A 21,336-nucleotide genomic window follows, 5' to 3' on the forward strand; every position below is an offset into this window, starting at 1 on the left:
TAAGAATGTCTTAAAGGATACAGATTTTAAAATAAATGTATTGTGTGTCTCTTTAATAACTAACTTGACACTCCACTTTTTTGAAAATATGCTCATTTTCCAGCTCCCCTAGAGTTAAACATTTGATTCTTATCGTTTTGGAATCCATTCAGTCGATCTCCAGGTCTGGCGCTCCCACTTTTAGCATATAGCTTAGCACAATCCATTGAATCTGATTAGACCATTAGCATCGCACTCAAAAGTAAGCAAAGAGTTTCAATATTTTTCCTATTTAAAACTTGACTCTCTGTAGTTACATTGTGTACTAAGACCGACAGAAAATTCAAAGTTTTTTATTTTATAAGCAAAAATGGCTAGGAACTATGCTCTCATTTTGGCGTAATAATGATATTACACAGCAGCCGAAAATAGTCCACTTGGTATCTTTCAATAGCAGGGGACTATTTTTGGGCACTACGTAGGCTAATATCATTGCGCCTCCTGCAGCCATGTTACAGCAGCAAAGTCCTTGATTATTATGCCAGAATAAAAGTATAGTTCCTAGCCATATCGGCCTAGAAAATCGCAACTTTTTCTTAGTACACGATGTAACTACAGAAGAGTCAAGTTCTAAATATGAAAAATATCAAAACTCTTTGGGGTTTCTTGAGCGTGATGCTAATGGTCTAATCAGATTCAATGAATTATGCTAAGTTATGCTAAAAGTGGTACCGCCAGACCCGGAGATCGGCTAAATGGATTTCAAAATGGTAAAAATCAAATGTTCAACTCTAGGGGAGCAGGAAAATGAAAAAGTTGAGTGTCCCTTTAATACATGTTTATGGTTTAAGATAAAACACAGCTTTAAGAATTTTCACATATAAAAAAGTAAAGCAGATCAATAGTAAATACATTATCAATATACGAATCAACGTTTTATTGCATACTGAATATATTTAAATGTTAACTCAATTTATTATGTAACAATTTTAAATAATATGTTTTAAAAGTTGTAAAGTGTTACTCATACGTAAAATAATTATTAATTTACTCAATTATTTGCAGCCAGTATATGGCTAGTCAGCTTATACCCCTTTCACACAGAGCAGTGCTCCCAGAATTCACATCCCGGAAATAATCCTGGGATTGATCCTGGAATGGGACTCTAGTAACATTGCTGGGATCAGTTCCGTAATGTGTCTTGTGTGAACAAAAGGCAGGAATAATGCCGTAAGAGGTGTGTTGTAGTAGCCATGACACGTGTCGTTGCAATGACAATTATCGTGCAACACTTTGAATCTCTAAATGCAGAAAAAGTTTACTAGGAAGAAATGTCTGCAACTTGGAATGAAGCAGAGATCAGGGAGCTCCTTACCATCCACAAGCTGAGATCATTCGCAAGCTTAATGGAAAAATAATTGATGCTCTAGTTTATGATCAAATCAGAGAAATGCACAAGCGAGGTTCCTCGGGAGAGAAATTGCAGATCATAAGCTGCTTAAACTTAAGACACTGCAGGAAATTTTCCACCAAGTGCACGATTACAATTGCATTACATGCCAATCCCTAATGTCACGTCACGTGTCTTTACAGGATCTTTTCGAGATGTGTGTAAACGAACGTATGCACAGATTCCAGAAAATCACTGGCAGTGTGAATAAACCAAAATCAAACAATCCCAGGGCAAATCCCGGAATACATCATCAGTGTGTTTTCCGGAATGTCTGTGGGAAAAGGGCTTAGGTGTGAGAGTGTAAAAACAAGATAAATTATTATTAATTTTAAAAATATATTTATTACATTTTTATGTATTCATCTTAAAAACAGTATTAATGGATATATTAAAAAAAAATTAGGTAGTACAATACACATTACATATTTTAATATGTACACAGCTTACATAAAAGTACATAAAATATATTATTAAATATTTTCTTTCTTTATCAGTTCATTCTTGGCATGCATGGGCTAATAAAAGCTGACTGCCTCTCTATAAATGCTTTCTTTACAAGCTTCACATTTATGTGAAAAGTGGTGAAAGTGAAAGGCTCTCTGGTGATGATGCAGAAAAATGTTTCCCATTCTGGGTGTATGGAGATAGAGGAGGTGTCTAAACATCCATATATGGGCATGCCATCAACTTTGTCTTTTCATTGGCTACTAGCGTCTTGCAGCTGCTTGTCAACAAAATGGCCTTCCTCAATTTTTTTTGTGGACTTACCAACTGTTTTTGTTTTGGTGAAATAGTATTGAAACACTGGTTAAATTGAAGAGACGGCAGTTTTTTGTGGCACAGTATTCATCAACATATTACTGGGATGACAGCTAACATATTTCGTTGCTGGTAAAGCTGGGCGAATATTGCGATTTTTCTTCATTACCGAGTTAGCAGACAAATGCTAACAGTCGCCCTGCAACCATCATTGGCATAAGCTTTAAATGCGGATGGTTTGAAAGACAAGCAAAGAATTTTGAAGGATTGTTTGTTTAAATTCAACAATATAGCCATCTACTGGTTATACAGTAAAAGCTGTCAGAACGAAACTGGGGAATTTTTTAATGAAAGGTAAGATGTATGATTCTAGCTGACCTGCTAATGTTTTAGCCGAGCTAATTATTTATTGTTTTTAAAGACATTAAGTATAACTGTATAGAAACGTTTGATGCCATAGAAAATGTACACGTTTGGTACACCAGCGTCACAGTAATGTATGCAATACTTAATTATACAGTTTTATGTAGCATAATTGTGCGAGTTTTACACTTCATGGAGACTTTAGCTTAGCTAGCCATGCTAAACATTTGCTAATTACATCTTGACGCAGATAAATATAAGCTAACACCACAGTGAAATTATTTTTTGGTAGTCTGCCCGTCTAAGTTATAGCTACCGATTATATTGGTTGACAATCAATGTTATTGTTTTAATGTAAGAATGTTAGTTCGTTGTCAGATACTAAAGCTGGCTACTAGTTTGCAATGGCTGCTAGTCGCTAATCATTTTGGTCAGCTTTTTAACTGCCTCGAGTCCAACGACCCCCAATACTTTATATTCATTTGTGCTTTTCAGTGTTTGCATTGAAAGATTTGGTTTAACTTTAAGTAGCAAAACATTTTAGAGGTGTTTGTGATTGTCTGCTAAATGCTTAAATGTAAGTAAGTATACATGGATCAGAAAGACGAGCAGGCCAAAAAGAGAGCAAGAATAAAACGGATGCAGATGCCATAAATTACAACATCATTTATTGCTTATAGTGTTCGTGAATTCTAAATAATCAAATAATTCATGAAATTAGTTATTTACTGCGAGTTTATTTAGCTAGCTTTAATTAAATCACCAGCAGTGTCGATTATGCTTTTATTTTGTTGCGGGCGCTGGGTAAACCTTTGATAATGTGTGTTTATTGTCCTGTTTAATTGTTTAATGGTGTCGTTTTCAGTTTTTTTTGTCGAATACGTCGAGTGTAGTATCATATTAAAAGCAAACAGAAACAAAATCCGAGTAATGAATTTGTTGAGCCATGCATAATTTACATTCAGCAAAATGATATATCTGTATGTTCGTCGACTGACTCGTTTAGCAAGTCATTTTAATGTTTGTTTGTCCTGATAGGCAAGTCTGTAGTAATCTGGTCTTTTTGTTTTTGGCTCAAATTTATTTATTTTCCAGATTAAAACAAACCAATTCAATTTCTTAAATTTCTTCTTAGTATGTTATTGCATTATTTGTATTTATTAAAACAAGACCAAGATTAGGCTTCTAGACCAAAACATGCCAGAGTTACATTCATTTAAAGATGCACATCCACTTTTCACGCCCTCACACACTAAAAAAAGGGGGGTGGCAGTTAAGGGGTTAATTTATAAATAAAATGATAAAAATGTAAGTATTTGACAAAATAATAATGTAAACATGAAGCCATATGTCTCAAGTAGTTGGGATCCAAATTTCATGTTAAAATCACAAAAAAACTACGGTTTTACCAACAACGGTCACTAGGTGTCAACGGTTTGCTGCATACTCTTGTCACAAATTAATAAATTACATGAACTGTATTATTATTACTGCTACGTAATAAAAAGGAACAAAACGTTTTGAAAACTACACTCTCAGAGCTTTCCAATGATATATAGTTTGTCAAGATAGTTTAGGTTTAAAATAGGGCATTAGCGTTACAAATATATAATAACAACCTGTGCTCACCTGTGGACCTGTGGGATTTTAGGAAATGGCTCACTATGTCATTCCTTTCCCAAAATGCTAAGGATAAATGAAAAATACACTCTTAGACGCTTTCAAGTGCTATATAGTTTGTTATGATTAGATAAGAATTCATATGCATAACACTGAAGTAAACGTACGCATCCCGCTGGCGGGACAGTGACATTTAGTAGGATATTAATGTTTTGAGACACACTCTTTTCATAAATGAATCAATTACTCTCCCTACATAATTTTATAAAATGCTGTTGAAATGTGTATTCTAGATCTTCTAGATCTTAATCGCAATGTGTCAAATCTCCAGGCATATGGTTAGATAATGCATGCCTTTATTATAATCTCTATTTATAAACCATAAACTATAAAAGATGGTAGGTTTTAGAGCATTCAAGTTAACATAGTAAATCCAGAATTAGTTTGGGGGGGATTAGGGTGCCTTTAAATATCTTTTAGGTTTTCTAGGCGTCTTTAAAAGGACACTCCACTTCTTTTTTTTTTTTTTTTTTAAATATGGAGGAGCAATGATATCACATAGTGTCCAAAAATAACCCCCTGCTATTGAAAGATACTAAGGGGACTATCTTCGGCTGCTGGGTAATATCATTGGGCCTCCTGCAGCCATGTTCGACAGCAAAGTCCTTGATTATTATGCCAGAATGAGAGTATAGTTCCTTTTAAGTTTACGTCAGTCTTAGTACCATGATGTAACTACAGAAAAGTTAGGTTTTAAATAGGAAAAATATTGAAACTGAATGAGAGTATAGTTCCTAGCCATATCTGCCTAAAAAAACACAACTTTTAATTTTCTGTCGGTCTTAGTACACGATGTTACTACAAAAGAGTCAAGTTTTAAATAGGAAAAATATCCAAACACTTTGGTTATTTTTGAGCGTGATGCTAATGTTCTAATCAGATTCAATGGATTGTGCTAAGCTATGCTAAAAGTGGTAGTGCCAGACCTGGAGATCGACTGAATGGATTCCAAAACGATAAAAATCAAATGTTTAACTCTAGCTGGAAAGTGGAGTGTCCCTTTAACCTTTTATTATAATTATATTCTAAACTTGATTTCATCATAAAAAATAATCAAATGCAAGGTTCGGTGTACAGTGTGGATGAAGCAAATTTCATCATAGTATGTGCAAGTTGGACATGCACATACAGCAGAATGTCATATGCAGACCAGAAGATATATTGCAATTTGTTGCAATGAACGTGCATTGAACATTTGTGTATACGTATGAATCAAATGAAGTGTACTTTACAAGGCCGTGCATTTGTGCGCACAAAAAAATGCCGTTACTCATTTACCAGTAGGATAGAAAAGAGCAGTGTGCAGATGGTATTTTGTTATCGCAAAGCATAAAAAATCAGCACTGCTTTTAGCTGTAGAATCATCAAGTAGAAAGCATCTCCCAGATATAGTCTTTTAAAAAAGACAAAATCCTGCTTTTTTTCTTATTTAAAAATGTTTAACCGAAGGAAGGCTTAGTGTTGAGAGGATTACAGCTACACTAGTAGCTTTCATATCATGCTCATGTCTGTTCTTATTAAGAAGACATTAAATTTGTTAGACTACTAAAATCCATTGACATTTCATTTAGTGATTTCATAAATATGATTAATTGCAGCCTGTCAGGCCTTTATTGTTTGTCCTTTTGCCCTTGTGTTAAAGAGCAGTAGATGGTACTAATGCTTTAGATGTTTTTGATAAAAGGTTTCATAAAATGCATTCATTTTTCAGAGTGGTACACAAGCTTTGTGGATTGTTACAGCTGGCTGGTTATCTAATTGGAAAGGATGCAATTAAAACTGTTAAAAAGTTGATGAATTTTGCTATGTTATTTAAAAAGTCTTTCCACAAAAATAAGGAAACTATATGAATATAATTTTTATCATGTTTCAAATAGATATCAAGATGAACAGATTTTGTTGCTGAAGATGCATAATACACAATATTAAAAAGTGTTTTATGTTCTAGCAGTCATATCAAGGGGGGGGGGCATCTCACAGAACAAAGATTTTGAATGCAATGACGCTAAGTATTCCCCTTTTTTCCTTTTCTCTTCTCAGATGGAGTAATCATTCTGTTCAACTGGAACTTGCAGACCCGAACAGTGAGAATGAGTGGTGAATTGAAAAGTAGCTGCCTGGCGTAGAGGCAGGTATATGCTCCCTATGGGCTCACAATGAACCGTGACACCTTCTCCCACATCCGACTGTGGTGCCCACGCCCTTTTGGCACCTACTCCCAGAATAAGCCATACAGCAATGGTACAATTCACAGCGGAACAACTACCACCCATTGTAAGGCTGACGATGCTGGGGTAACAACCGTAGAGGCCCATGGAGTCGGTGAGGAGCAAGAGGAGGATGTTGGTACTGAGAACACCCCACCAGATTCATCTTCTACCCTGCTGGCTCCACCACTCCCTGCTGCACCACCCTCTTCCAGTTCACAGATGGAGGACGGCAGGGTACTCCTTGATACATGGTATGTCATCAAACCAGGCAACACCAAGGAGAAAATTGCCTTCTTTGTAGCTCACCAGTGTAACGATGGTGGGATTCCCAGACCTAGTGCAATGAAATTTAAGGGAAATTGGGCTACCGATTGTACCAAGGCCAAACGGCGGCGTCGCTGTTCCTCCTATGACCCTCCCGCAAAGTCTCAAAATGTTGCTGTTGATATGCCCAATGCAGAGTCCAACCTGGCAGAGGATGGCGTTGGAGTTAGTGAAACAGATCTGATTTCTGTAGCTGAAATGGTGGCCCTTGTAGAACAACGTACAGCCTTGGCTCTTCAAGGTATGGTCGCCCAAGGACAGACAAGTTCTTATACAGTTCATCAGAAACCTGTCGTAATCATCTCAGATCCCCATTTATCTGCACCAGCTTCTCAAAGTGACTTTGATCAGCAGCAGCAGCAAGAATCCAGACGGGTTGCTCAAGCTGTAGCACATTTTGAGTCTCGACAGCAAAACCTCGACAATACTACTCTGCGGCCTGAACTTAATGGTTCAGCAAGAGATTGCATACATACTGGGGATACTGTCGGTGGTGCTTCAAGCCACGGTCGAGGGGAAGTACGAATTGCTTTTCGAGTGTCGAGTTTGGACCCTCGCACCCAATCTGAACCGGTCGGCCACCCAAAATGCATGTTTATGAGTTGCGGGGTAGGAGGGAGCCAAGCAGGAGCCAGGGGCAAAGAAAAGATCACTTGTGACCTCTATCAGCTGGTAAGTCCTTCATCTCGAGATCCAGGTACTCTCCTGGCTGGCTCAGCAAAGGGTGATTCACACAGTGAGAGCATCACAGATAGGCCTTCCTCGACAACACCAGACCCTAACCAAGAACCTGCCTCAGGAGAGAAGGCCGCAGTGGCTAGAGAAAGGGTGACTGGCTTCCACGTTGAGGTTGTGGTAACTGGTGCAGTAGACCAATGTGTCTTTTATGGGAAAGACAGCACAGAGAATGTTCAAGAAGAGACTGTATGTTTTGCAATGCCTAATGGAGGTAATTCAAATGATGCCTCTGAGGACCCACCCCCTGGACAGCTGTTCTTCCTACAGTCACCAGCTACTGAAGATGAAACTTGTTCAGGGGTTAACAGTGGAATGAGGTCTTTAGATTGTGCAAACAACAATGGGCCTGTGGGGACTACAGTAGAAAGGCCAGACTCCCCACTGGCTACTGTGGATGATTGTTCTGATCCTCCGTTGTGCCGCCTCTATCGCCATGTGTCCCATGACTTCCTCGAGATTCGCTTTCAGATCCAGCGGCTTTTGGAACCACGACAATATATGCTTTCGCTTCCAGACCACATCATGGTCAATATCTTTAGCTACCTGCCTACCCATGCGCTTGCAGCCCTCAAATGCACCTGCCATGACTTTAAGGCCCTGATCGAAACCTACGGCGTACGTGCCACGGACTCTCGGTGGAACCAGGACCCCCTCTATCGCGATGATCCCTGCAAGCAGTGCAAGCGGCAGTATGAGCGGGGAGATGTGTCGCTTTGCCGCTGGCACCCTAAACCTTACCACCACGACTTGCCTTATGGACGCTCCTACTGGATGTGTTGCCGGCGCACAGATAAAGACACACCTGGTTGTCGAGTTGGGCTTCATGATAACAACTGGGTACAGCCATGTGAGTTGGTTCATGCCCGCACCAAAAGAGACGATGGGAGGTAAAGGGCTGAATCAGGGAACTCTCATTTCTCCCCCTGTTCTCACGCTACTGAAACCTCATGCCACTGTACTATTTATGGTTGAGCTTGCCTCTCCTATCTTAGCTTGTTAACCTTGCTATCATTGTCAGTATCGGTTCTTATCAGTGCACCATACTTAATTCTCAGTCCTGTCAGTTGCAGACCAGTGTTCTCAAATATGAAAGCCAATGCTGGTTAAATGAGGTAGTTTGCTGCATGGGACAAATCTTTACATGAACTTGGATTGGTGAGAAGATCTTATAGCTTGGCAATCTTCTAAGACCAGCTCTGAAGCTGACCCCAACTTTGCAAAGAAACTGCAGGCTAGACACAGAACAGAGTATATACAACTTCAGGGGTTGTTGTCAAGTTTAATTTGCTGTCTCTTTGGTCAAAAGCGTGCAAAATGATGTCACTTTACCACTACCTGATGTCACTTTGTTTTCAACAGTTTGATTGCTTGTTAGATTGTTTTGTTTTGTGTGTGGACATGATTGAATTGTATATCTTTTGGTTATCTTCAGTTTTTATTTCCCTCAAAAAGATTTATGAAATCAAATTTTTATTTCTTGACCAAACCTTTTCTTTTACCTATCTCTTTGCCTGCCAGGCTGTCTGTGTGCGTGTTGGCAAGGGCAGCTTTTGCCAAAGCAGTTATTAGCTTCATGTGGCTGAAAGAACAACAAAAATGAGCAGGACAACTCGACACCTGATTCTAGCCTTAACCCTGTTCGTTCTGCTCATTCCACCAGTCTGTGAAATATTACAAACAAAAACATGGATGCTGATGCCTCTGGTTTTGGGAGACCGTTATAGGTTTCACTGTCAATCTGCTATTGGGAATCTTTGCCTCTAAAGTGAATAAAAGTTATTTAAAACTGGCATCTGTGCTGTTACTTATTTTTAGAAATGACACTCTTAGGCCTGGTTTCACATACAAGGCTAAGCTAAAGCCAGCACAAGCCCTTAGTTAAAATAAGGTGTTTAATCATCTTTAATAAACATGCCTTAGAAAAAGACGTTAATGGTGTGTATCTTGAGACAAATCAATGGCACTGGCTTATGTTAAGATCTGTTAGGGCAAGTTATTATTAGTTGATACGGCTCAAACTGGTGTTTTAGTCTAGGACCAGGCTTAAGCCTTGTCTGTGAAACCAGGGGTTAAAAATAAATAAATAAATTGATAACGTAAGGTCACGTAAACGCATAGACATCCTACTGGTTTCTTGAATGACTAGGCGTACCATAGGTTGTGATGCTACCACTGCCTGGGAGAAACCTGACATATCTCCAAATCTAAATACAGTTTTCTGAATACACTGTCAAAAATAAAGGTACAAAGCTGTCACTGGGGCAGTACCCTTAAAAAAAGGTCCTAATATGTACCATTTAGGTACAAATATGTATATTTGAACTGCCAATACAGGGCTCCAGACTAACTTTTTTCACTAGGAGCACAGTGGCCCCAGACTGAAAATTTAAGGGGTGCAACCAGAAAATTTAGGGGCACACACCGTAAATCAACATGCTAAACAAATAATCATATTTCTACTAATTTCCACTGTATTTCTAATAAATACTTTGATGATAGATGCTGAAAGTACAATGTGCTGTTTCAAATTCAGTGTCACATCGCCAAAAAAAGGTCAAATATTCTGGTCGGACATATGCGACGATGTAAAATTCAGTGGCACACTCTCAAATTTTGGTGGCAAAATGCCACAATTTGGTGGCAGTCTGGAGCCCTGCAATATGTACCTGTAAAGTACTAATATGCACTCTTTGGGTACAAAGGTGTACCTTTTTGAAAAGGTACTGTCCCAGTTACAACAGATAACTATTAAAAATTATCTTATAGAAACCTGCTTATTTTGTGCATGTAAATGCACTCATTAATGCCATTAAAGGAGAACCATTTTTTTTGGTTCCCCAAAGAACCTTGCTTACATTTTTATAGTCTGTAAAAACTTTAGGGCTGTTTAGAACCCTTTAGGGCAGTTTCCTGGACAGGGTTAGATTAATCCAAGACTAGGCCATAGTTATTAGGACATTTTAAGTTTTACAAGCAAACCTTACAAAAAACATTACTGGTGTGCATCTTAAGACAAAACAACATTACTGATATGTTAAGATATGTAAAGGTGTTTTTAAATTAAGGCACCTCAAACATGCATTTTAGTTTGGGATTAGGATAAACCCGGTCCGGGAAACAGCTAGGTTCTGTGGATGTCAAAGGTTCTTTAACCTCCCAAGACACATTTTATTTTTTGTTTGCACCATAATACTTAATTCTGTGTAATTGGAACCTGTTGTACACAAACATGGACAATTACACATGTTCAAAGAAAAATATATGGTTATTTTATTTATTGGTTCTTCCTAACCCCAATCGGAAGAAATCTAAAAAAAGACAAACCTCTGGAGGTTAAGGAACGATACGGAACCTTTAGGGACATTTATTTTTAAGTGGGTATATGATTGTTTTACTTAAATGCATTGTGCATGAAACTCATCAGTATGGATTTGGTCTGCAAGTGTATCAAAAAATATTGTTTGTCACACTACAGAAAAATGTGTTATAACCACCCAGCTAAATTTGAATGATGATAAAAAGAATTGACTTTGCACAGACTTTAATTCTGTTCAACAGTGTCAACAATATTAGGGACATTGTAGTCATTGGATTTTATTAACTGATTCTATAGACCCCTTCACGGTTTACGCCACAGGCTGTTCCCACTGCGCATGTCGGGGTCAGAAAAGTCATTACAGCAGATTCAGTTGCGTATTATTCGGTATCGTCAAAAATGCCTACTTACGTCATGGGCTGTGAAAATCGCACCAGGTCTTCCGTTAAGTTTTCGCGAGTCATGCAGAATCTCAAAAACAAAAAAATACAACATCTGCGTCTGCAAGCAATTAACGTGCAGACTGGGACAATGCAAAGATCAAAGAGGCTTGTGTTTGTAGTGCTCACTTCATTTGAGGTAAGTCATCATTTTTCAGCACTGTTAGATTAAATTATAAAGCCTAAATGGTATGAACAGTTCGACCCCGTGCTGCGCGCGCACCCGATAGTCATTCAATGTTTACAAACCTTGAAGGGGTCTATAAGATCTGAAAATTTTAGGCATAGAAACCCCAAAAATAAACAGCTACCGTCATCATTATAAGAGCATTAGCATTGACCAAATTCTTCCACAGTGGAGCTTCAGTTATGTCAGGCAATTGTTTCGATGCTTCAGTCACTTCCTCTTCTGTGGGTTCTGGGGCTTGAGTGTCATTTATGCCACAAAACCAGCCAATAATTTTCCTCATTATAGAACGCTCACTAGGTTCAACTATGACAGAGAGCATACAAATAAATATCAGTGATTATTTAGTTTGAAAATAACATCCACACCTTATGTGTACAAATGTGAAGTAAACTATGATGCTGGAGCATGACATCTTACTTTGTTCTTCGTCGGTTATGGCCTTTATCTTAACATCTGCTGCTCTTCGAGCATTTCTTCCCCGTTCTTGCTCTTCCCTGTCAAGATCGATTCTTTCTTCTTTAGAGTGCCGTAAGCTAAACACGAGCCGATGGAGCTTCACAGAGGGAATAAGGTGAATGTAATTGATGAAGTAAAAGCTTCTTAATGTGTTTTCAAAGAACTTACATGTTTGTCTTCTATAGGTGGACTGAAGAAGCTTATTATTAGCACCAGAAAAGCAGTGCAGAAGAAGAGCAAAATAGCAAAATAAAGGTAATGGACTCCACATATGATTTTTGGGCAGTTGGTGGGCTTCAGACAACTTCCAGAACCAAATGCAAACTCGGGTACCATGCGGCACAGACCCATAGCCAGTCCTCCCATCAGGCCCCAGAAAGCCCCCTAAGAAATGAAAAGTGAGAATTACATTTTATTTTGGTAAAAATGGTTGTTTAAGCGATACTCCAGCCACATATCAACCCCATGATTTACTTACCCTTAAGCATAACCAGCAAAAGAATTTGGATATTTTTCCTATTTAAAACTTAACTCTTCTGTAGTTACATCGTGTACTAAGACCGACAGAAAATTTAAAGTTGTGATTTTTTTAGGCAGATATGGCTATGAACTACCATTCTGGCATAATAATCAGGGACATTGCTGCAGTAACATGGCTGCAGGAGGCGCAATGATATTACACTGATATTACACGGAAAATAGTCACTTTAGTAACTTTCAATGGCAGGGGCGTAATATCACTACGCCTGCTGCAGCCATGTTACAGCAGCAAAGTCCCTGATTATTACGCCAGAATGAGAGTATAGTTCCTAGCCATATCTGCCTAAAAAATCACAAATTTTAATTTTCTGTCGGTCTTAGTACACAATGTAACTACAGAAGAGTCACGTTTTAAATAGGAAAAATATCCAAACACTTTGGTTATTTTTGAGCGTGATGCTAATGGTCTCATCAGATTCAATGGATTGTGCTAAGCTAAAAGTGGTAGCGCCAGACCCGAAGATCAGCTGAATGGATTCCAAAACAGTAAAAGTCAAGTGTTTAACTCTAAGGGAGCTGGAAAATAAGTAGATTTTTTTTTTAAAAGTGTAGTGCCCCTTTCAAGCCCAAAAAGTGCATCCAACTATAATAACTACCTTCCATGGCAACCAACGCTTACTACACTAAAACTCTTGTAAATCGAGTCAAGGATAGCGCAGTTACCGAAAGCTGTTATTACAGTTTATAAAGTTTAAACTTTTATACAGGATGATTTTCATACAAAATCGCATGGATTACCCACAGAAGACCTTTATTAACCCATTGGACCTGTGTGGATTACTTCTGTGAAGGATGAATGCACTTTTCTGGGGTTTAAAGTCAGAAGTTTATCCCTGTTTTCTACCATTTTAAAGCTTAGTGAAGCAAGGAGATTTACTAAAATAACTCCAAATGTGTTTGTCTGAAAGATGATGAATATATATATATATGTCAGATTGCTTGTAGATTAGTAAATCTTTGGGAAATTTTGATATTTGAATGAAGTATCCCTTTAAAAAAAGGATGAATAGGTACAAAGCAGATTATTACTTACTGACTCATTAACCCTCTTCGCAAAAATAGCAAGGAAGAAGACTGCTGCGATAGGTGGAGCTAAGTAACTAGTCACTGACTGAATATAGTCAAACAGTTGACCGCTCTGGGCTGCCTGGACCACTGGGATCCAGCAAATGCTAATGCCGACAATGCAGAGAATCCACACCCTGTTAAACAAGTCAATATGTGTGTTCAAAACACTAATACAACCAAGATTGAGCACTTTAAAATTACGTGAAACTTTAAGGGGCTGTTTTCAGACTAAATTAATCATTATTGTATTAAAGTGACCAGAAGAGTTACATTTCCATCCTTATTATGAAACTGCAATTTTTCACACTTTGATAAACAGTTTGACCTGACACAGTGCATTTGAAGAGTTTCGTTGCAAAACGAGATGAATCCATTTTTTAACATTTTTGTCAAAACATGTTTATTATTATGTTATCATGTTATTATTTTGTTTTATGGTGCTCCTTAGCTGTATTTTTTAAGTTATGAAGGTTTAAATCAAAACAAACCAACTGCAGTTGCATTGAAATTAATTGGAATGCACAACCAAAAAAACGTGATTTCTGAACAATTAACAAAACGGTGGTTATCTCGTTTTGCAGCGAAACTCTTCATTTATAGAAAGTATTTACAGTTACTTTTTACAGACATTTGGAAATGAAACATCAGTTTGAACAAACCTTCCAACAACCATAAGTTCTTGATCTTTAGCTTGAGGTCGGATCCGAGTCCAAATGTCCATGGTAAACAAGGTGCTGCTGCTGTTGAAGATAGATGCTAGGGAACTCATGAGAGCGGCTAACATTACAGCCAGCATCAAACCTCTGAGACCTGGTTAGTTATGGATTAGATCAGCGTGGAGCAGAAAGAAGCGTTAAACTTGCCTTATGAGCCGATCGGCTTACTCTTAATCTTATTTAGATGAGTTTGTAAAGGTGATGATGTCATATGAATGTACTATAAAAATATACTTAAGCTCAATGGGTAGCATTGTGTTACTGGCACAAAGATCATTGGATTGATCCCCAGGGAACACACATACTGATAAAATGTGTACTTTGTAATGAACGGTAAGGAGAAACGTGTTTTTTCAAATGCGTAGATGTAAATGTTTGTTATTTACCTGATGGCATAACAGAAACCACAAGTTTGGGGTAGGCAATGTTGGAGCAACCAACCCCTGTACCACAGACTTTCTCACAGATCTCTGGTACCACACAGCCCACCTCATCTGTCAAATTTAATTCATTTTTAAAGATTATAAAGTAAAACTCACTATCGATACATGTATAAACTATTTAAATACATACCAGGGTAAAGCACTCTGCTGATCATGCCTGGAAACACCATAAGAAACATAGGGAGCAGTTTCAGGTACCCACACAAAATACATCCAGCCTTTACGTGGGTCAGACTGCGGGCAGCCAGACAGCGCTGTACAATTACCTACAGAACAAAAGGTTTAATGTGTAAGGGTAAGCAAAAATTGTAAGGGGTTATATACTTACAATCTTTTATAAGTCTCACCTGATCAGAACACCAATACCAGCTACCAATAATCGCAATGCCAAATACCACACCAGGCCATGGCAGATCCCCAGTCGTGGGATCCCTAAGCAGATGAAAGGCATCCTCACGTGGAGTATAACACTGTTCAGAGAGGTTTGACGTCTGAGATGGTAGCGCTAAGCTATACTTCTCTAGTAAAGCATTGTAACCTCCAACTTCATAGAAGGCTGTAAACAAATTTTGACAATTAATGCTTTCTGGATCCAGGTGGAAAATTAAACATCCTTATGTTTTTGTGCCATTTTCCTAATTTATGCGATAATACATGAACTAAATACTTAAATATGTGACACATTTTTTAAAAGATTTTTGCTACTACATTTTTGCCATGTAATTTAAGCTATAGTAATGATATGAAGAGCTCACATCCAAATGCCACTAGACGCCACCACCGTCAAAAATGGGATAATGATATTAACTGAATGCTCTATGGACGTGCTTTACGTTTATCAAATATTTCAGATCCGCTTAATCCTGGCCTCAGGCCATTCAGAAATTTTGGTTTGTTGACAGAATCTGTTAAACACCATGTCCTAGAAGTTCTAAAAGTGCATGGAAGATAAAATTGGATGAACGATGTTGCAAAGTTTTGGTTAATCGCGCCCTGGCCGGCTTGTAAAGATGTGCTCGGGCGCGGTTCAAAAGGAGTGACGTCAATTGCGTGACCACTCCCGTTCATCTGCCTTCGTAAAAACCTTCTAATGTGCCCAGCAGGGTTACGTGAATGTCTGAGTTGTACACGTGACTTATCAACTAAGCAATTTTATTGATGATTTGAGAGGGCTGTGTGTCATTGTGCACCAAACAACTCAGAATAAAAAACGCATCACAATGGGTTCCAGTGTTAACAGAGAGCTTTACTTCCTGTTTTCTTTAAAACAATCACATCCTAATGACAAAAGTGTGTCCGGGCTTGGATCAGTCAAAGTACAGTATGAGTGCGTGCTTCTGGGGGAGTAGGGAGGGGAAAGGTTTGGTTACGCATGATATGAGTGCGCCCTTAGAGGGTTTTGCATCTGAACTCTTCACATATTCAAATATTTTGACCTGTCAAGTAAGAAACACTTACAGAATCCCATGAGGACGAATGCTCCAGCAATGATAACAAAGGTCTGGACAGTATCTGTATACATGAGTGCTGCCAACCCTCCTACAGAGACATTACAGGTCAAAGATTATCATTTTGCCGATGTTAAGAAACTAAGATGCAGAGTCGTCACAAATTGTGGCACAGTATTGGTAAATAATGTACTATTAATATGGCCACTGATCCAAATCTTACCCTGTAAAAAAATCCTTGTTGCACTTAAATTTGTAAGTTTAATCAACTTAAATTTACAGTTCTTTCCTATATTCTTGAGTAGTAAGGAGTTGCTATAAATTCTAAAAAATTATATTTATATTATACACTCACCTAAAGGATTATTAGGAACACCATACTAATGCTTTGTTTGACCTCCTTTCGCCTTCAGAATTGCCTTAATTCTACGTGGCATTGATTCAACAAGGTGCTGAAAGCATTCTTTAGAAATGTTGGCCCATATTGATAGGATAGCATCTTGCAGTTGATGGAGATTTGTGGGATGCGCATCCAGGACATGAAGCTCCCGTTTCACCACATCCCAAAGATGCTCTATTGGGTTGAGATCTGGTGACTGTGGGGGGCATTTTAGTACAGTGAACTCATTGTCATGTTCAAAAACCAATTTGAAATGTTTCGAGCTTTGTGACATGATGCATTATCCTGCTGGAAGTAGCCATCAGAGGATGGGTACATGGTGGTCATAAAGAGATGGACATGGGCAGAAACAATGCTCAGGTAGGCCGTGGCATTTAAATGATGCCCAATTGGAACTAAGGGGCCTAAAGTGTGCCAAGAAAATATCCCTCATACCATTACACCACCACCAGGCTGCACAGTGGTAACAAGGAATGATGGATCCATGTTCTTATTCTGTTTACGCCAAATTCTGACTCTACCATCTGAATGTCTCAACACAAATCGAGATTCGTCAGACCAGGCAACATTTTTCCAGCCTTCAACTGTCCAATTTTGGTGAGCTTGTGCAAATTGTAGCCTCTTTTTCCTATTTGTAGTGGAGATGAGTGGTACCCGGTGGGGTCTTCTGCCGTTGTCGCCCATCCGCCTCAAGGTTGTGCATGTTGTGGCTTCACAAATGCTTTGCTGCATACCTCGGTTGTAACGAGTGGTTATTTCAGTCAAAGTTGCTCTTCTATCAGCTTGAATCAGTCGGCTCATTCTCCTCTGACCTCGAGCATCAACCAGGCATTTTTGCCCACAGGACTGCCGCATACTGGATGTTTTTCCCTTTTCACACCATTCTTTGTGAACCCTAGAAATGGTTGTGTGTGAAAATCCCAGTAACTGAGCAGACTGTGAAATATTCAGACCGGACTGTTTGGCAGCAACAACCATGCCATCCTCAAAATTGCTCAAATCACCTTTCTTTACCATTCTGACATTCAGTTTGGAGTTCAGGAGATTGTCTTGACCAGGACCACACCCCTAAATGCATTGAAGCAACTGCCATGTGATTGGTTGATTAGATAATTGCATTAATGACAATTGAACAGGTGTTCCTAATAATCCTTTAGGTGAGTGTGTAAAAAGTTAAAATATTTCAACTTTATTTATCCTCATTTATAGCAACTCCTCACTAGTTAACTCTTTCCCTGCCATTGAAGAGTAATCTCGTCAATTAAGAGAAAACATTTCCCTGCCAATGACGCTTACCTGATGAGTTTTTACGGTAATCTGTAATTCCGCTATTATTCACTTGATGGCGCTCTTACTCAGTTTATAAAAAACTGAAGCAAAAACTAATTAAATTAATTTAATTGTGTATGTTCTGAATCTGATTGCTAACAAAATTCCTTCACAAAAATACAATTATTTTAGCTTTTTGCTCAAAATTTGGAACTCATATTTAAGAGTTTATAAAAAGAGAACAAATGAAGATCGAATTAAATGTTTTTTCCCCATTTTGTTTGTTTGAAAGCAGAGGGTCTGTTCTTTCATTTGATATATTTGTGTGTATATATATATTTATAGAAGAACATTTTCCTGGAAGGCATTTTGAAAATCACAAAAAAAATGCTGACGGGCAACTTTTTTTTACAAAAGGTGGGTAATGAGTTAAGAAAGTTTAAATTAATTGTAATTTCAAGTTGATTCAACTTAAAAATGTAAGTGCAACAAGGAATTTTACAGTGTTTGCTGTTTTAATAAGTCTCAATAGAAAACCATTGTAAACAAATTATACTAGTCAGCATTTGAAGTCGATCAAAAAAGTTCCTCAAAGTAGACAAGAACGGGTTTTGTTAAAAATTTTAAGACAACTTGTGTTAAAGGGTTTGATCCACTTTAAATGTTGGCTACCATAGTTCTTCTTTAGAGATAATTTTTTTTACCTGTTACAGTATAGAGTGCTGTTATGCAGAGCAAGGCAATGACGGCAACATAGATATTCCACCCAAGAGCCTGTTGTATAAAAACTGCTCCTGAAAACATATCCACCTATGTTCATTAAAGAGAAGATACGCAGGACATTTATATCACCACCCTTTCTTCTGTAATATGATTTATGTCATCTGTATATATTTATACTTACAGAAATCTTTGTAAAGATGTACAGGAAAAGTGAAATTACAGAGAGGTACAAACTGATTCTACTCCCTCCAAATCTTTTTTTGAGGTACTGTGGCATTGTAATCACCTTTCAGAAAAATAAAAGAGAAATGATATAAAATAATCTGCTTTACAAACACCTTCAATTAATTTTTGAAATGAACATCACAGTTAAAAAAATAAACATACCCCTGCTGTTAAATAAACAGGGACGAACACCCATCCCAACAACAAAACGATAAATAACGCCTGCAAATAATCACAATAATAAATGACTGAAATCACAATCTCAACAACAAATGTGACCCAATCTGTCAAAACCAGGCTCAAGTAATTGTTTTATAATTTACTGTTTAAAATAATCTCCTACATAAAATGAAGAACATTGTGTGAAAATATAACATTGATATCTTTAATATTGACTGAGTAAGGTCATGTCATAGATTGAAATCAAACTTTGATGCTTCAAATCTCATGTGAGTTTAGCCTGGATATCACAGACAGGGTCACATATGAAAAAGTATAGAATATAGGATTTCTATGTATGAACACCGTCCTGCTTACATTCCATTCAAAACCACCGACAGCTATTCCACTAGCTGCTGCTGTACCTGCAAGACCAACAAAATGGCCACTGCCAATGTTGCTCGCAAAAAGAGACGTTCCCACCTGTGTATGCAGTGCGAACAAAATAAATACAAATGCTGAAAAAAAAACGATAAAATCAGTAGATGTTTTAGCAGTATTTTGTTTTTAAGTAGGAGCCGATAGGACCAGTCCAGGGTTCGCTAAAAAATACAAAAGTGAATACTTACAGGCCACCACATCATCGTCCGACCTGCAAGAAAGTATCCCCCCACCGTACCACGGTTTGTCCTAAACGTAGACTAAGATATGGGTACAAAATTTGATTCATTAAACCCGCCACAATAAAGAAAAATATAAATTTATATATAAAGTTTTTACTAACCCAAATTCCCACTGCAATAACCACCACAAAATAGCAGATGATCACACTGATGTCAGCAGGATTGTTAATGGTGGCATGTGTCTTTGTAGCGTTTTCCATTTTTTTAGTGCAGACCCACACAATGGTGTTTTCATTCATGCGATGTAACTGAAGCTAATTTTCTTCATACAGGGGTTTTGGTTTAAAATCCATGATCTTTGCCCACTTGACAAAAAGGCTGATGAAGGACAATTACTAACAATAATAATTAACAAGTCTTTTAATAAATACTTAAACAGTTTGAGCATTAACTGTTAATAAAAAAAAATCCAACATTCGTCTTTGGCAAATTTCCTTAAATCAAGTGAACATGAAGATATAAGAATTCGCCGTATATTGCACTGTTACAAAAAAATGTCAAAATATGTACCCCAGCTTTCACTGCGAGTACCCTTTAAAAAGATCTTAATATGTACCATTAGGTACAGATATGTATACATTTGTATATACATTTTAAACACTTATATGTACACTGTCAAAAATAAAGGTACAAAAGCTGTCACTGGGGCAGTACCCTTTTAAAAGGTCCTAATATTTACAATTTAGGTACAAATATGTGCTTTTTAGATACCAATATGTATATATGCACTCTTTGGGAACAAAGGTGTACTTTTTTGAAAGGGTTCTGTCCAAGTGACAACTTTTGTACCTTTATTTCTGAGAGTGTATCTTTAAGGTACACTGTAAGGATGATATCAAATCAACATATTTTTATGTTAGTTCAATTTAAAGGGACATTCCACTTTTTAAAAAAAATGCTAATTTTCCAGCTCCCTTAGAGTTAAACATTTGATTTTTACCATTTTGGAATCCATTCAGCTGATCTCTGGGTCTGGTGCTACCACTTTTAGCATAGCTTAGCACAATCCATTGAATCTGATTAGACCATTAGCATCATGCTAAAAATGACCAAAGAGTTTCAATATTTTTCCTATCTAAAACTTGACTCTTCTGTACTTAAATCATGTACTAAGACCAACAGAAAATTAAAAGTTGCGATTTTCTAGGCAGATATGGCTAGGACTATAGACGGTCTCATCGGACGCACGTGCGCTGACGCGATACACGTCTGGATCCGAACTTCCGGTTTAATTTTTTTAATGGTCTGACTAGTTGCTACACTGATCTCTTGAACAAATGCCTCGTCGAAAACAACAAATGTTTTGGTTTCCTAGGTAATTTATGTGTTGTTTTTTGCTTGTTATATAAATAAACTACGTTTAAAGAACTTTGTTGTTATTTATTCTTAGCGGAGTTTACCGGAAGTTATGTGAGGACCACGGAATGAGAGTATAGTTCCTAGCCATATCGGTCTATAAAATCTCAACTTTTAATTTTCTGTCGGTCTTATTACACGATGTAACTACAGAAGAGTCAAGTTTTTAATAGGAAAAATTGGTTATTTTTTGGCGTGATGCTAGTGGTCTATTCGGTGGATTGTGCTGGGCTATGCTGGGGGTGCTAGCGCCAGACCTGGAGATTGACTGAATGGATTCCAAAACGATAAAAATCAAATGTTTAACTCTAGGGGAGCTGGAAAATGAGTATATTTTTTAAAACATGGAATGTCCCTTTAACAAATTAACAATTTCAACTTGTATTTATAAGTTATGT

At 37.7% G+C, this 21,336-nt stretch overlaps 2 protein-coding genes across 2 annotated transcripts; one reads left to right on the forward strand and one right to left on the reverse strand.

The window, feature by feature from the left end:
• The first annotated feature begins 2,137 nt into the window (after positions 1–2,137).
• On the forward strand, positions 2,138–9,296 carry fbxo46 (F-box protein 46). The gene is made up of 2 exons (XM_055196075.2): positions 2,138–2,545; positions 6,275–9,296. The coding sequence occupies exon 2, from the start codon at positions 6,391–6,393 to the stop codon at positions 8,395–8,397; it is 2,007 nt and encodes a 668-aa protein (XP_055052050.2). The 5' UTR covers positions 2,138–2,545; positions 6,275–6,390; the 3' UTR covers positions 8,398–9,296.
• Positions 9,297–11,526: 2,230 nt separating this feature from the next.
• slc5a2 (solute carrier family 5 member 2) lies at positions 11,527–19,856 on the reverse strand. The gene is made up of 15 exons (XM_055196076.2): positions 19,684–19,856; positions 19,529–19,600; positions 19,278–19,382; positions 18,903–18,962; positions 18,697–18,801; positions 18,497–18,602; positions 16,134–16,214; positions 15,023–15,231; positions 14,806–14,941; positions 14,619–14,726; positions 14,176–14,326; positions 13,482–13,650; positions 12,077–12,292; positions 11,870–12,005; positions 11,527–11,755 (listed from the first exon to the last, which is right to left on the reverse strand). The coding sequence occupies exons 1-15, from the start codon at positions 19,819–19,821 to the stop codon at positions 11,541–11,543; spliced, it is 2,007 nt and encodes a 668-aa protein (XP_055052051.2). The 5' UTR covers positions 19,822–19,856; the 3' UTR covers positions 11,527–11,540.
• Positions 19,857–21,336: the final 1,480 nt, after the last annotated feature.

The sequence above is a fragment of the Misgurnus anguillicaudatus genome, chromosome 24 (assembly GCF_027580225.2).
Source record: "Misgurnus anguillicaudatus chromosome 24, ASM2758022v2, whole genome shotgun sequence".
In the NCBI taxonomy this organism is placed as follows: Eukaryota; Metazoa; Chordata; class Actinopteri; order Cypriniformes; family Cobitidae; genus Misgurnus; species Misgurnus anguillicaudatus.